This window comes from Eleutherodactylus coqui, chromosome 7 (genome assembly GCF_035609145.1).
Source record: "Eleutherodactylus coqui strain aEleCoq1 chromosome 7, aEleCoq1.hap1, whole genome shotgun sequence".
NCBI lineage: Eukaryota > Metazoa > Chordata > Amphibia > Anura > Eleutherodactylidae > Eleutherodactylus > Eleutherodactylus coqui.
This window is the reverse complement of record NC_089843.1, coordinates 21,960,172-21,977,955: the sequence shown is the minus strand read 5'-3', so window position 1 is coordinate 21,977,955 and position 17,784 is coordinate 21,960,172. Positions and strand designations below refer to the sequence as shown.

Here is a 17,784-nt window from a genome sequence, read left to right as displayed (position 1 = left end):
AGCATCAATTTATTGTACCACAGCAATGCACCTTGGGAGGCAAATAAGTCACTCATCGATTCTTGTATCCACTGTCCAATACCAAAATTGGGATAGGATATGATGAGAAAATTACAGGCCCAAGTGTCCTTTGAACCAGATGCCTTTACAACTTGAAAAAGATGGTCCAAGTCCCACCTATATCCTCTCACTCACAGTGCCTCTCGAGGAAGAATGGAGATTGTTTGCTGTCTTTTATGAGCCAAATCTCTCAAGTCCCACCCCAGACCTAGTAATGAAGCTGCTAGGAGTATGGGCAGAAGATAATCCACCAGGACTAGCTCAGAATTGTATGACAGCTTCTGGCTGCTGCTTCTACAGTGACCTCGATTGCTACTGATCTCCAGTCTGTTGTGGCTATTTGCAACTTGTGTACCTCCCAGGTTCTCTAGAACCTACTCTCACACAGACCTCTGTTCCTGCTTGGTATGTCACATTCTGGTGTTAGGGTCGAGACAGGGTTAGTCAGTAGAGATCAGCGAGCACACTCGGCCAAGCTTGATGCTCGCTCGAGTATTAGGGTGTTCGAGATGCTCATTACTCGAGACGAGCACCACACGGTACTCGAGTCAATTCCATTTCTGTCCCTGCATGTTTAGCGTCATTTTTAGCCAATAAACATGCAGGGAAGGCATTACCACTTCCTCCTGTGACGTGCCAGCCCTATCCCACCCCCCTGCAGTGAGTGGCTGGTGAGATCAAGTGACCGCCGAGTACTTAAGGCGGTCCCGCCTGCGGCTCGCCTCAGACACACACTGGGAGAGCATAGGGAAAGTGCTGCTGCTGCTACAGGGAGAGTATTAGTGTAGGATCCTGTCTACAAGAACCTCAACGGTCCTTCTTAGGGCCACATCTGAACGTGTGCATTACTGTTGTGGCTGCTGGGAGCAGTTTTGCATCTCGGGCTGTGCAGGTTACTATAGCTATAGTGTTCTAAGTCTGCAGTCTGTAATACAGACTATAGTGCTGAAACAGGGACAGTGGTAGTGTAGGATCCTGTCTACAAGAACCCCAACGGTCCTTCTTAGGGCTACCTCTGACCGTCTGCATTTTACAGGTTGTCTGGTGGGAGTTGTAGTGCACCACTATTGCACAGCTAGCCCTTTTTGCAGCCTTTCGTATAATTTTTTTCTGGCTGCAGTTTGCGTTACAATACCCTGATCAGCGTCAAACTGTACGCCAATAATTCCATATTTTTTTACACCGGTCTGTGTCTGCAGTAAACTTAACGCACAGCGTACGGCCACAGCCACTGATGGAGAGAAAGTCATATACACACTATATAGCCTGTATTCTTTTTAAAAAAAATATAAAAAAAAAGCTCCTTCGTTGGGCTACCTCTGACCGTCTGAAATTTACAGGGTGTCTGGTGGAAGTTGCAGTGCATCACTATTGCACAGCTAGGCCTGTTTGCAGCCTTCCATATAATTTTTTTCTGCCTGAAGTTTGCGTTACATTACCGCTGTCAGCCTCAAACTGTACGCCAATAATTCCATAATTTTTTACACCGGTCTGTGTCTGCAGTGAACTTAACGCGCAGCGTACGGTCACAGTCACTGATAGAGGGAAAGTCATATACACGCTATATAGCCTGTATTCTTTTTTTTAAAAATTTTTAAAAAAAGCTCCTTCGTTGGTCTACCTCTGACCGTCTGAAATTTACCAGGTATCTGGTGGGAGTTGCAGTGCATCACTATTGCACAGCTAGGCCTGTTTGCAGCCTTCCGTATATTTTTTTTCTGCCTGCAGTTTGCGTTACATTACCGCTGTCAGCGTGAAACTGTACGCCAATAATTCTATAATTATTTACATCGGTCTGTGTCTGCAATGAACTTAACGCACAGCGTACGGCCACAGTCACTGATAGAGGGAAAGTCATATGCACGCTATATAGCCTGTATTCTTTTTAAAAAAAATAATAAAAAAAAAGCTCCTTCGTTGGACTACCTCTGACCGTCTCAAATTTACAGGGTGTCTGGTGGGAGTTGCAGTGCATCACTATTGCACAGCTAGGCCTGTTTGCTGCCTTCCGTGTTCTTTGTTTCTGCCTGAAGTTAGCCTTACAATGCCGCTGTCAGCGTGAAAGTGTACGCCAATAATTCCATAATTTTTTACACCGCTCTGTGTCTGCTCTATTCGTAATCCACCATGCTGAGGGGTAGGGGTAGGGCTCGAGGATGCGGACAAGGGCAAGGACGCGGAGGTCCGAGTGAGGGTGTGGGCACAGGCCGAGTTCCTGGTCCAGGTGAATCGCAGCCTGCTGCTGCGGGATTAGGAGAGAGGCAAGTTTGTAGAGTCCCCAGCTTCATATCACAATTTATGGGTCCACATGGTTGACCTTTATTACAAACAGAGCAGTGTGAGCAGGTCCTGTCGTGGATGGCAGAAAATGCATCCAGCAATGTATCGACCACCCAGTCTTCTACGCCGTCCACTGCTGCAGCTCTGAATCCTCTCGCTGCTGCTCCTCCTTCCTCCCAGCCTCTGGCCAGGGGTACATGCAGGGCCAGAGCGAAGAATCCCCCAACTGTTTCCCAAAGCACCCCCTCGTGCCAAGCTACCGTGCAGAGGCTTAGATGTTCAAAGGTGTGGATGTTTTTCAGTGACAGCGCGGACGACCGACGAACAGTGATGTGCAACCTGTGTCGTGCCAAGATCAGCCGGGGAGCCACAACTAACAGCCTCACCACCACCAGCATGCACAGGCATATGATGGCCAAGCACCTCACAAGGTGGGATGAAGGCCATTCACCGCCTCCGGGTCGCACCACTGCCTCTTCCCCTGTGCCCCAACCTGCCACTCAGATCCAACCCTCCTCTCAGGACACAGGCACGAGTGCCTCCCGGCCTGCACCCACACACTCACCTCCGCTGTCCTCGACCCCATCCAGCAATGTCTCTCAGCGCAGCATCCAGCTGTGGCTAGCGCAAGCGTTGGAGCGAAAGCGCAAATACGCCGCCACGCACCCGCACGCACAAGTTTTAAACGTGCACATTGCCAAATTAATCAGCCTGGAGATGCTGTCGTACAGGCTTGTGGAAATGGAGGCTTTCAAAAACATGGAGACAGCAGCAGTCCCGTGCTACTCGGTCCCCAGTCGCCACTATTTTTCCCGGTGTGCCGTCCCAGCCCTACACCAGCACGTCTCCCGCAACATAAATCGAGCCCTCACAACGCAGTTACTGGGAAGTTCCACTTAACGACAGACACGTGGACAAGTACTGGCAGGCAGGGCCACTATATTTTCCTGACGGCACATTGGGTGAATTTGGAGTCAGAGCCTGGGACCGCACGCGTCCTACCCACAATCAAAATAGCAGGTCCTTCCTCGGTTCTGGAATCTGCGGCGGTCTATGCCTCCTCTAAACCCTCCCCCTCCTCCTCCTCCTACACAACCTCTACCTCTCAATTAAGAAATGTGAGCAGCACGTCGCCAGCAGTTGGTGTGGCGCGGCGCGGCAGCACAGAGGTGGGCAAGCGTCAGCAGGCCATGCTGAAACTACTCAGGCTTGGTGACAGGAGGCACATGGCCCCCGAACTGTTGCAGGGTCTGACTGAGCAGACCGACCTCTGTCTTTCGCCGCTGAGCCTCCAACCGGGCATGGTCGTGTATGACAACGGCCGTAACCTGGTGGCGGCTCGGCAGCTTGGCAGCCTCACACATGTGCCATGCCTGGCCCACGTTTTCAATCTGGTGGTTCAGCGGTTTCTGAAAAACTACCCGCACTTATCTGACCTGCGCACATTTCCGCAAGTCCACCATGGACGCTGTCACCCTGAGGACCCTGCAACATTGGTTTAATCTGCCAGAGCAACGACTACTGTGCGACGTGCCCACACGGTGGAATTCTACGCTGCACATATTGGCCAGGCTCTATGAGCAGCATAGAGCAATAGTGGAACACCATCTCCAACATGGGCAGCGTAGTGGTCGTCAGCCTCCCCAATTCTTTACCGAGGAGTGGGCCTGGATGGCAGACATCTGCCAGGTCCTCGGAAACTTTGAGAAGTCTACCCACATGGTGAGCGGCGACGCTGCAATCATTAGCGTTACCATCCCGCTGCTATGCCTGCTGAGAACTTCGCTGCAAAGCATAAAGGCCGACGCTTTGCGGTTGGAACAAGAGACGGGGGATGACAGTATGTCGCTTGCTAGCCAGACCACCCTCATGTCTATATCTCAGCGCATTTTGGAGGAGGAGGAGGAGGAGGGGGAGGAGCAGGAGGAGAAGCAAAAGGAGTGGAAAGAGACAGCTGGGCACACTGCAGAGGGTACCCATGCTGCTTGCCTCTCATCTATTCAGTGTGTATGAGCTGTGGAGGAGGAAAAGGAGGAGGAAGAGAAAGTCATCTTGCTAGCAAGGAGAGCCATGTCTTGCGTACTGGCACCCTGGCACACATGGCTGACTTCATGTTAGGCTGCCTTTCTCATGACCCTTGCATTAGATGCATTCTGGCCAACACGGATTACTGGGTGCACACCCTTCTCGACCCATGGTACAAGGAGAACCTTTCCACTCTCATTCTAGAAGAGGAAAGGGGTACGAGAGTGATGCAATACCACAGGGCCCTGGTGGACAAAGTGATGCTAAACTTCCCATCTGACAGCGCTAGCGGCAGAAGGCGCAATCCGAGGGCCAAGTAGCAGGGGAGGCGCGGAGATCAGGCAGCATCTTCAGCGCAGGCAGGGGAACACTCTCCCAGGCCTTTGCCAGCTTTATGGCTCCCCAGTAAGACTGCGTCACTACTCCCCAGTCAAGGCTGAGTCAGAGGGAGCACTGTAAAAAGATGGTGAGGGAGTACATAGCCGATCGTACCACTATCCTCCGTGAGTCCTCTGCTCCATACAACTATTGGGTGTCAAAGCTGGACACGTGGCACGAACTTGCTCTGTATGCCCTGGAGATGCTGGCTTGCCCTGCCGCTAGTGTCTTGTCAGAGAGGGTGTTTAGTGCAGCTGGGGGAATTATCACGGATAAGCGTACCCGCCTGTCAACTGCCAGTGCCGACATGCTTACACTCATAAAGATGAAGAAAGACTGGATTTCCCCAGAGTTCTCCTCTCCACCGGCGGAGAGTAGCGGAACCTAAAGATTCTTTTCGCTGCAACCGCAGATAAAGGCATTCTTCTCTATCACCTAAAAAACAGGGCATTTAGCTTTGTCAATCTGTCTCTGATATTTGTCCTCTTCCTGCTACTCCTCCTCCAGAAACAACATGTCATCGCGCTGAACTGCCAATTTTTCTGTGGCCCAAAAGGCTGATCTAACAATGTCTTTACAATTTTTTTAAAGTTTCAAAAGTATTGATACTTTAACATGAACCAATGTTTTTCACAGGGCTGCCTCCAGGCTCTGTTACAAATACAGCGAGCTGTATCTTTCAAAAAATATTTATGGGTTTCACCTGCCCTCTCGGTTGATACATTTTTCATAGGTACACTTGTACTCTTGGTACACTAATTTTTCGGGCCCACGCCTACACTCTTATCCAACTAATTTTTCCGGCCTTCGCCTACGCTCATGGTACCCCAATGTTTCAGAGGTTGGCCTCTATTTTAACTACATAAATTTTACTGGGGTCTGCCTGCCTATACTTCTGCTACAAGATTGTTACTGGGGTCTGCCTATACTTCTGCCACGTAAATGTTACAGAGATCTGTCTATACTGCTGCTACAAAAATGTAACAGGGGTCAGCCTATACTGCTGCTACAAAAATGTTACTGGGGTGTGCCTATACTTCTGCCATGTAAATGTTACAGGGGTCTGCCTATACTTCTGCCACTTAAATGTTACAGGGGTCTGCCTATACTTCTACAACAGAAATGTTACTGGGGTTTGCCTATACTGCTGCCACGTAAATTTTACATGGGTCTGCCTATACTGCTGCCACATAAATGTTACAGGGGTCTGCCAATACTGCTGCTACAAAAATGTTACAAGGGTCTGCCTATACTTCTGCACCGTAAATGTTACAGGGTTCTGCCTATGCTTTTGTCACGTAAATGTTACAGGGGTCTGCCTATACTGCTGCTACATAAATGTTATTGGGGTCTGCCTATACTGCTGCTACAGAACTGATACTGGGGTCTGCCTATACTGCTGTTACATAAATGTTTCTGGCGTCTGCCTGTACTACTGACATGTAAATGTTACAGGGGTCTGCCTATACTGCTGCTACATAACTGTTACTGGGGTCTGCCTATACTGCTGCTACATAAATGCTACTGGGGTCTGCCTGTACTTCTGCCATGTAAATGTTACAGGGGTTTGCCTATACTGCTGCTACATAACAGTTACTGGGGTCTGCCTATACTTTTGCCACATAAATGTTACAGGGGTCTGCCTATACTGCTGCTCCATAAATGTTACATGGGTCTGCCTATACTTCTGCCATGTAAATGTTACAGGGGTCTGCCTATACTTCTACTACAGAAATGGTGCTGAGGTCTGCCTATACTGCTGCTATAGCACTGATACTGGCGTCTGCCTATACTGCTGCTACATAAATGTTACTGGGGTCTGCCTATACTTCTACAACAGAAATGGTGCTGGAGTCTGCCTATACTGCTGCTACATAAATGTTACAGAGGTCTGCCTATACTTCTGCCGCATAAATGTTACAGGGTTCTGCCTATACTGCTGCTCCATAAATGTTACAAGGATCTGCCTGTATTTCTACAGAAATTGTACTACTGGGGTCTGCCTATACTCCTGCTACCAAAATGTTACAGGGGTCTGCCTATACTTCTGCCACGTAAATGTTACAGGGGTCTGCCTGTACTTCTACTACAGAAATGGTACTGGGGTCTGCCTATACTACTGCAACTGAAATGTTACTGGGGTCTGCTTATACCTTTTCTACTGGAATGTTACAAGGGTCTGTTTATACTATGGGTGCACACAGACTTCCCATCGCGGTGTTTTACCTATATGGCCCAAAAACACTCACTGACTAGGGCATGAATTGTGGGCCGAGGCCAATATGTAATTTCTCTCATGTGACCAGAGTTATCTGTGAAACTCGTTTGGGCCACTGAAGAGGAGCGTTACTGCCCTAATGAGACGTTCACAGCTGTATAAGCATCGAAGTCCGCTCTATGCCCACGTTTACTGGGGGGGTTGCTGAAGCCTATGTCCCGGGGGAACTGCAACTGCGCTAGGTTGGGCCTGTGGAACTTTTTCCTGTCTAATCCAGTGATTGGAGCAGTGAAAGAAAACATAACTGATTTACTGAGCCCGTCGCAGATGAACTAGCATCGAAGTCTGCTGAGGGATATGGGCTGAGGCCTATGCCCTCGGCGCAGTGAAAGTGCGGTGATTTACCTGTCTGGCACAAAGTCACGGACTCACTTGGGTAGGGTGCAGAGTGCAGATGGCTTTTCCCATGCGGTGTCGATTGAGCTATCTGACACCAACAGAGAATGAATAGTGTGAGGGGACCCGGATTGCCCATTGCTATGTAACTCGCGGCACCTTGTGTACCACAGTGTGTTTGCTTGGAACCGAGCCGGACGAAGGGCCTGCTCACATACTTCCCACACAGGCTACAGTGGGTCCTGGTCATGGTTTCTTGGCCATGTAAGGCCACCTCCTCCTCCTACTTGGGTCAGGGGATCAGCACTGGGCATCATATATTTGCTCTCGTGTTACCACAGTTATCTGATACACTGGTTTGGGCCAAAGAAGAGGAGCGTTACTCCATTAATGAGACGTTCAATGCTGTGCTAGCATCGAAGTCTGCTTCATGCCCACGATTGCTGAGGGTGTGGGCTGAGGCCTATGTCCCGGGGGAACTGCAACTGCACCAGGTTGGGCCTGTGAAACTTTTTCCAGGCTAATTCAGTGATTGGAGCGGTGAAAGAAAACGTAACTGATTTACTGAGCCCGTCGCAGATGAACTAGCATCGAAGTCCGCTTCATGCCTGCGATTGCTGAGGGTGTGGGCTGAGGCCTATGTCCCGGGAAAACTGCAACTGCGCCAGATTGGGCCTGTGGAACTTTTTCGTGGCTAATCCAGTGATTGGAGCGGTGAAAGAAAACGTAACTGATTTACTGAGCCCGTCGCAGATGAACTAGCATCGAAGTCCGATTCATGCCCGCGATTGCTGAGGGATGTGGGCTGAGGCCTATGCCCTTGGCGCAGTGAAAGTCTGCCTTGTTGGGGCACTCTGATTTCTTCATGGTGCATGTCTTGGGTTGCCTAGGACCCACCTATGCCGTGGGTGCACACAGACTTCCCATAGCGGTGTTTTACCTGTCTGGCACAAAGACACTGACTTGGATAGGGGGCAGAGTGCAGATGGCTTTCCCCTTACGGTGTCGATTGAGCTATCTGACACCAACACAGCATGAATAGTGTGTGGGCACTATTCAAGGACACACCACTTGTAGCTCCTTATGTCAAATAGTACGCAGATAGTAGCAGCCTTATGGATAAAGGCATAGGCTATGTTGAATATGCAGTCGTCACCCTACAGACTACTACAAAAGCAGAACCACTACCCAGAGGAACTTCAGCTCAAAAAGCAGAACGTTTTGCAATTATCAGATGGCCTACAGCTGGCAGCTAGGGTGAAAGTCAATATCTTCACTGAAACAAAGTATGCCTTCCTCAGATGATTGCACTGGGTAAAACCATGGCAACCATTGCAAAAGAGCAGAAGAAAGCATAGCTACTTGTAGGTGACTTTTGCATAGCAATATTCAAACATGTCTGGATACTGCTGTGTACTTCTTTTTTTTTCAGGAGAAAAAGTCTGGGTGAAAAATTTGCACCAGAGACCACTGAAGCTAAGGTGGAAGGATCCATACACTGTTATGTCTAGCCCGACTGCTGTTAAAGTTGCTGAGATGGGACCATGAATCCACCATGCCACTGCCAAAGTGGCCTACTACACTAACTGTGCCTGCTTACCACACCCGACAAACTCCCTAAAGCTCACCTTAAAAACCTCCAGAAGTGCCTTGAACCAGACAAGGACCTTGTCTCCTCTTGGAAGCCCAGGAGGCAACAGAGACAGTGTTTTATTCACAGACAGTGGTTTTCGCACAGACAACAGGGACAGTGTTTTCTTCACAGACAGTGGTTTCTGCAGGGAGAACTACAGCTGCAAGACAACAAGAAGAATGAGGAACCTACTATAAACTGTGTTGTGGGAAATTATGTTATACAGGAAATTTGGACTTGTGCCAATAATTGTGATAAATGTATGCAAGAAGCTAAAATGGGTACACGCATCACGAGAACATTAGTATGCCATACTCACTGCATGGGTAAGGGGAGACAAGTAGGGGGTTACACATACAATAAGAGCACCTACTACAAGTGTGAACAAGGTTCACAGATCATATGCTATAATCCAGTATATTCTCCCTCTGATACATGGATAGACACTGATGGAGCATGGAAAAAACATGCTATACTGAAGTCTATGAGGGTTTAAACCCCTAAATTAGGATGATAGGCTATACGAGAGTGATAGCTATCAAAAGTGAGGGAAATGTGGTACGAGGACTTACAAGCTATTGTTTCTCTGTTACCAGCCCAAAGGCTGAAGCATATTAAATATATATTGTTTTGTTACTACATAAGTATAAACATAATTATAAGTATCTAACAAATGAAGTATAGCTGCTGTATACTAACTTCACCTTTTATTATGTTCCCCAAATATAAACATAAATGTTTGCGTATGCAGTCTGCTTTTACAATGTATCTAAATTTTCGCTATGTGATGTCGGTGGTAGTCAAGGAGACCGTGCAAGGCTGCACTAAGTGCCTGTCCGGGAATTCACTCACTCATTCTCTACCCAAGTCTCCTATATGGAGGGCTGAGGAGCGGTGTGTAAATTGGATGCTGGGCTGCAGCGATGATCCCCCTAGCTCACCCCTCAGTTCTGACTTCCACTGCTTGCTCTTTGCAACTGGTTTAAGAGACAAGATAAACCAATAAGTATTAGCTTCTAATAAGCCTGCCTACTAACTATTAAAGGTATGTCTATGATGTAATATTGAGATTTGAGAGCATTCTCTCCTCATTCTGTTTTGTGCTGGCACATTTTTTTTGTTCACTTCCAACGTCCCTGGGTATCGTATTGGATGTCGGATCACATATCACTTTCGAAGGGTGTCGTAGCAGTGCTGGCCCCATTGAAAGCAATGGGATAGCATCGTGGACCTCTGCCACAGCTGCGACATCTATGGCAGGGAACTCCTTCATACTCACGGTCCCAGCAGGGAATAAGGAATCTCCTGCCATAGCTGTCACAGCTGTTACAGGAGAGCACAATATACTCCCTTTGTTTTCAATGGGGCCAGCGCTGCTGCCTCTGGCCCTATTGAAAACAATGGGCAATTGCACAGAGTTTTCTTAGCACTCCAGGCTTGAGTGAAAACATCGCAATTAATTATGAAACCATTGAAAATCATTGGTTTCATAATCATGTGTTTTCACTCACTCTTGCATTGCAAGAAAGCCTATCGCTACTGTGTAGGAGACCTGAAAGAGAAACAACTTGTAATGTGCTGTGACATATGTTGGTGCTATATAAATGATAGAGATGAGCGAACGTACTCGGTAAAGCACTACTCGTCCGAGTAATGTGCTTTATCCGAGTACCTCCCCGCTCGTCCTGAAAGATTCGGGGAGCGCCGCTGCTGACAGGTGAGTTGCGGCGGGGAGCAGGGGAGAGCGGGCGGGAGAGAAGGAGAGAGAGATCTCCCCTCCGTTCCTCCCCGCTCTCCCCTGCAGCTCCCCGCTCCGCGGCGCTCCCCGAATCTTTCAGGACGAGCGGGGAGATACTTGGATAAAGCACATTACTCGGACGAGTAGTGCTTTACCGAGTACGTTCGCTCATCTCTAATAAATAATGACTATAAATACCTACAGGAGGATCTGCAAGCTTCAGTAACCTCTGCTTATGTGTCATGTGTTAGAGACAAACTGAAGAAGAATGGTGTTCATGGAAGGATACCATGAAGGAAGCCACTGCTCTCCAAAAGAACATTTCAGTCCATCTCTAGTTTGCCCAAGACTACCTGGATGCTTCACAATGCTTCTGGGAAAATGTTCTTTCCACAAGAAACAAAAGTGAAACTTTTGAGCAAAAATGCACAACACTGTTTGGGAGAAACCAACACCAAAGCCTCATCCAAAGCCTGGTGGAGGCAGCATCATGGTTTGTGGCTGCTCTGCTCCTCAGGGAATGGGCACCTTGTAATCATTAAGGGAACAATGAATTCTATAGTAGATCAGAACATCTTATAGGAGAATGTAAGGGCCTCTAGTTGAAGAGATGCTGGGTGATGTAACAAGACAATGAAATAAAGCACACAAGTAAAACAGCTGAAGAATGCTAAATAATAAGATGTATGTTTTGGAATTGCCAAATCAGAGTCATGATGTTAACCCCTTGTAGATAATGTGGCATCACCAGGAGAGAGTTGTGCATGCCGGACATCTCAGAAATAGTAATGAATTGAAATACATTTACTCCAGGACATGTTTAGTGGTGATTGCTGCTATAGGGGGATCTATATGTTATTGAAGGGAACCTGTCACCTCACTACAACACCATGTACTATGTTATGGTGCTGTTAGGGGATGTTACAGGGAGTCGGGTGAAGTATTGTTATACACACCCATTCCCTGGTTTCTGCCACTGACATCCATGCGGTGCAAAGAAATCTGACTCTTCAGGTTGCTGTCCGTGGCTCTCATAGGCATCTATAGGAGAGCGCACACGGCAGTCTGAAAAGAGATTTCAGGTCACTGTGGGACTTCAGTGGCAAGCAACACAGGAACCCGGGAGCAGGTGAGTATAAAAATATATCACCCACCTCCCTGTCACCTAACTGGATCAGGACTTACTTTCTGATGTTGTAGGGAAGGGACAGATTTGCTTTAAATTTGTAGGCTCACATATTTTTTCTCCATCCATTCTGGATGATTATTTAATGTGTCCAATAAAATATATGAATGGTAGAACATCTTTGTCTTTAGTTTAGTTTTACTATGTTTGTCTATAATTGGGATGGACATGACACATTTTATTAGTAGTGATTGCAGAAATTCAGGTAATTCCAAAGGGTTCACTTATTTTTTCCTTCATATGTACATCCTTTTGGTACATCACTGTCATCATCACCTACTGCTCATACTACCATATACCGGTTATATTGGATATCTCCCCTTCTGCACACGGGACGCAGTCATAGCAGCAGGCATGGATTGTTCGTCCTGTCTTTTTCCTGCTTCCAGGTGAACATTGGTCAGAGCAGCGGGATACTGGGATCTGTAGGAAAAGACCAGAACCTTTACTACAAAGATAAAACACACATGAATGATAAGAGGATGTAAACTATATAATGATGTTAACTCTTCTCACCTCCTTTGTGTGTTTCCATGTTATAGACTGCCGATTTATGTGAAGCTTTTCCCCACTGATGGCCCACGGAGTAAAATTTCCTACTTCAACCTCATATAAGGCCTCTTCTATGTAAAACCTGTTTATTATCTTATATGGATGTATGGCTTCCCCCTGCTCATTAAAGTAATGTGAAGGTCTCATTGGATCCGGTGAGGACTCCATCCTTTGTATGTAGCGCTGTAACTTCTGTCTGTAGTGTAAAAATCCACTTATTGAGTTTTCTCCATATTCATCTTTTATAAATAAGAACATTTCATGTAGAGCTTTTGCCAGAACTTCTACTGCAGTATACAGTCTTGTGGCGACCCCCGATGAGAGAACTTCCCTCAGAGTATCTGCATTACATTTATAAGTGTAGTTGTGTTCTTTATAAATGTTATAGTCTGATATAACAGAATCTGTATCATGATGCTTGACTATTTCATATAACAATGTCCAGTAAGACTGTTTTCGGTTCATTTCTACGAGTTTATTATATATTTTTAAAAAATCCTCCAGCCCTGGAAAAGGTGCTGAAAATTGCACTGCTAGACTTCCATTGTATACAAGTTTCCCTAGATTTAATAATTTTATAGAACTAGAGATCCAGGATGGAGAAAGGATGAGGGTGTTGTCTAAAATTATAAATGCGTAATATTGTATTAAACCAGCCATATAAGCAGAGTAGGTCCCGCACATTATAATGATGGAGACTTGTAGATTCTTTAGAGCTTGTAAAATCCTATTACCACTTTCCAGTGTAAGTTTTATGGTGAAGGCGGCACAGATCCCGCGCTCTCTCATGTACTTTGTTAGTATAAGCAGATCATTCTCTCCAGTTTCATCATCCGATACTATAATCCCAACCCAGGTCCAGCCAAAGTGCTCCAACAGTTCGGTGATCGCCATATTGTGGATGTGGATATTCTGGACCATTCGAAAAACATGAGGGTAGAGGAGTCTATCAGATAATGAGCGGTCGGAGGCTCCATAGCTGATCTGCAAATCACAGAAGAAAACTAAGATCATTTTGTACAGACTGTTCTCGGTCAGTTAGTTAATAGGATGTTCTCGGCGATCCAAAACTCCACACACAAAACCCATTCCATTAGGCTGTATTTAGATGTGCTACAAAAAGTTGTGCCGAGAGTCTCGGATGCAGATCACATCACATGGCACATGAACCCCCCATCTGTGCGCTGTGCGAGGTGACAGAAACCTATGGTTCCTTTTTGTGAATGCATTTCATGCACACAAAAAAAAACATGACATGATCTATTTTTGTGCGCATTTGTGCGCAAAGGTCCCCATAGGAGCCTGTAGGAGTGGGCAAATGTGCACATATTTACTATCGGGTATGCACACTGTGCACACTGTGCATACCTGCGAACACCTTCTTAGGCTGATTAGCCTTTTAAATAAGTACAGGGTTGATTTCTGCACGCATGTGAATGAGTGATGCCTGAACAAGCATATACAGTTTTTGTGCAGGCATGGACGCAAAAAGACTCCTTCACTGCACAAATATATTGTGCAGGAGCGCATGTTTTTTGCATTACGCTCATCTGCAGGAGCCCTTACTCATGATATCAGGGGACAAGAAGAGACAAAGGAGAAAGAATTTTGTTGTGACATTCTAATCTTCAACAAGACCTTCACTAAACTAGAATATCAATGTGAGCGACAGAACATGTGCCCCTTCTTGTTGTATCTTATAATTGGTGTGCTGTAAGGGGGTCTCACATATAGTGGATTCACTGCGGGATTCCACAGCAGAAGAGCAAATATGTCAAAAATCCAGTCAGCAAATCTGCACCTAAGGCTGGATTCAGACAAGAGAATTTGCAGGTGTATTTACTCATGAAATATTTGCGTGCTCAAGACGAAGAGAAAAGAACTCATTGATTTCAATTGATTTGTTGAACTGCACGAAAACAGGAAAAAAAAATCCTTAGTATGCTCTATTTTCCTGCATATTAGCGCAGGGGAAGAGCACATATTGGACTCCTTACAGTAATTGGCCATCTATGTGGCTAGGAGCATCGTTGTGCATGCAAAAAGTACAGTTACAAATGTGCAAATACACAACTCCCATTCTGCAGAAATACAGTGTAAATACACGTCTGCTTGTGCTAATCCAGCCTAAATGGTGCAGTTTTTGCAGTGGTCTTTCTTACAGATCTGTTGTGCATTGTAACTCTTGTATTTTAAGGGTTGAAATCTACAACATAAACAGACATGCGGCGGGTTTAAAATCCACGTTTTTCAAAAATGCTGCAGAATAGATGCAGAAATTTTCTACTGTAGGTGAAGAAAATTTTTAATATTACCTCCACATGGGTTGTACTGTGAGGCCGGGTAACACGGGGGTGATTTGTGGTGGAATGTCCACAGCAGGTATTTAGCTACAGATCAGGTGCAGGTTCTTAAGCGGCTTTATTGCATATTCCTGTGGGGGCTTCACCCCCTCTTTGGGGAGAAGTGGATCCCACAGTTGAAACGGCGATAAAATTGACATGCTGCGGAATTGGTTTTGTGCGGTTATTTCTACAACTTGTTGATGAGATTTTCAGAGTCTTATCCACTTTGCTGCTACTACACATGCTGCGGAATTTCCATTCAGGGGTTCAGCACAGAAATTCCATGGCAAATCCATCCCGTTTGAAACCCATCTAAATGCTGCAGAAAATCGACAGCTAAAGCCGCTCTGGGAATTCTGCAGCATTTACAGCCCATGTAAAGGCAGCCTAAGTCCAGCTTCATACGAGCCTAAGCGTATTTGTGTGCGCATAAGTGTTGCATATTTGCACGTGACTTATACGTCATCCGGGATCACCCGGAACACGTGACGATGTCACGGGATTATACATTTGACAGGTGGGTGGTTACCGGCTGGCGGCCACTCCCATGGAGGTCGCTGGTGCGCCGGCAGTGATGCGGGCACATTTGACAGGTGGGTGGTTACCAGCCAGCGGCCACTCCCCTTGAGGTCGCTTCATTCCAGTCAACGGTGCGCCCGCAGTCATGCGGATGCACACGTGATATTGACGTCACTAGGGATTCCCCGTAAGGAGTATCACACTAAATTTGGCGCTTTCTCCTCCCTCGTACACTCCCTCGACCCTCCCCTCCATACAAACGGGATTCGCTACAGCACATGTCATGTCTCAGGTAATCCCTATAAAATTGTATATTTTAATGTAGTATGTACACTTGAAAAAGGCCTCCAGGCCGAAACGCGTTGTGTACCTCGATTGCACGTAATAAAAATTGTGAAAACACCTCCGCTGCCGCTGGCTTTCATCCCCGTGCGACAAGCTAATCCTGGATTGGGAGGCGCCTGGGCTATAGGCGCCTCCACCGAGTAAGTTTCATCCGTTTTCATCTATACCTGTATGCATTACATTGGTGTGAGCGCTGAGGAGTTTTTCTCTTTTTGTCTTGCCATTATATTGTCTCCTTCACTCTGTGAATGGAGTATCCTCTGGCTGCCGTCTCATCAGTGATATGAGATCTCTTTGGAGCACCTATACATTCCTGGCTATATCTGAGAAGATTGACCTCCTACTATAGAATATTCTGCAGGACCACTACAGTGTTGACATCTTCGCAGTGAGCGCTCTTCCATACATATTCTATATTTACGGATTTCTATGGAGAATTCCGGTGATGTTTTACCTCAGGAGAAGCGCACCCTGTTGGACATTATAGAAGATGAATGGCTTGCCCTACCAGGGAAATTCCTATCATCTATTGAACAGACTCTTCCTGAGAAACCTGAAGAATCTGATGCAGTTAAATTATATTCATTCATGACATTTGATAAAGAATGGGACACTAACACGATCGATCATCTAACGTTCGACGAGTTTAATGATGTAACTGCTGATTCTAGATCATTGAAGCAGACACTTACAACATGCATCGATAAATTATGGCGCCATACTTTAGATTGGCTAATGCTATCCATATATCGGTTAAATAGTGTGGTACCTAGAGGTTTACGTATACCCATTAAATCGGCATTCCCTGATGATCCCAAATTTACAGGAGAATAGAACATCATGCTCGGTACTTTTGCAGATCTCTTTTTGGGTAAAATTATTGAAAAAAGCAAAGATCTCAGCGACACAATATTACAACGAACTCTATTCTTAAGCAAAAAAATTGAGCATGACATATCCATAGATGTTCTTAAATCTATACAATCTCTATATGAGACAATCTCTAAACGTAAGATTAAAAAATTACATAGAGATTTAAATGATAAAAAAGAAAAAAAGATCTTTGTGTGGGAATATTGCATTAAAAATAAAAATAAAAATACAATTCCTGCTCAAGACAAAGATATAACACCCATCCAAACAGGAGATGATCCAACGAAAGGTTTCACCCCTAAAGAGAAAATTGTATATTCAAATTATCCTAAGAAAAATAGATTCCAATCAAAAAAACCTCGTTCCGTTAGAAACCTATATACGGACAGGTATCCCTTGCATACCAACCAATGGGAACCACCTCAGTGGTCAAATAGATTCCCAAGTCGACTCCCCTTTACATACAGACCACCTTTATTACCGGATCCCCCCCCCAAAACCATTTCCTCCTCCATATAGACCACCTTTATTACCGGATCCGTTTCATAAATCCCCTCCATTTTTTCCATCTGTGAGTTACCCTCCAAAATTTCCTCCTCCATGTAGATCACCTCTACTACCGGATCCATTTAGACCCCCTCCACTTTTTCCATCTGTGAGACACCCCCCAAATTTTAACCACTCTCTGGGGAGAATGCCTATACAGTATCCAAAGAGTTTCCCAAGATTTGCTCACAATGAACAACGAGATATGGGACGTTCTTGGAAGAACGATTCCCCACATATTAGGCCATTATTGCCACATTTTAAGAGGAATTGGAAACCTCGTTATTATAACAGATCGATCCATCAGAATAAAAATAAAAATATGAAAGAAACACCAAAGACAACAAACACGGAACCAATATCTTCACGAGACATTGTGAATTTCGCACATAATGCGAATCACTCAGAAATTGAACCCACTGCCCCAAGTGGTACTAGGTCTGGGGATCCGAATATTGAACCTACAACTAACATAAATGTTAATTCAGAGAACACTCTTCTCCCTCCTGCACCTCCAGTACTTTTGGATACACCAGGAAGTCCAACAGATTTAATTAATTTTTTGGAAAATCCAGATACAAATAGAAGGGAATCCAATACACCTAACGATTTGAACCCTCGTCCTAACTCTGTCACAAGCATCCAATCCAAACTTTTTTTAGAGACAGATGTCTCTCGGTCGCCTTTGAT

The 17,784-nt window shown here is 45.9% G+C and overlaps 1 protein-coding gene across 1 annotated transcript in view; it reads right to left on the bottom strand.

The window, feature by feature from the left end:
- Nucleotides 1-17,177, bottom strand: part of LOC136573429 (vomeronasal type-2 receptor 26-like) — a 69,092-nt gene extending 51,915 nt beyond the window's left edge. The window contains exons 1-4 of the mRNA XM_066574720.1: nt 17,082-17,177; nt 13,201-13,450; nt 12,431-13,086; nt 12,214-12,337 (exon numbers count right to left, since the gene is read on the bottom strand). Of these exons, the coding sequence (XP_066430817.1) occupies nt 12,214-12,337; nt 12,431-13,086; nt 13,201-13,450; nt 17,082-17,177 (1,126 nt within the window). The remainder of the gene's footprint in view (nt 1-12,213; nt 12,338-12,430; nt 13,087-13,200; nt 13,451-17,081) is intronic.
- Between the last annotated feature and the right edge of the window lie 607 nt (nt 17,178-17,784).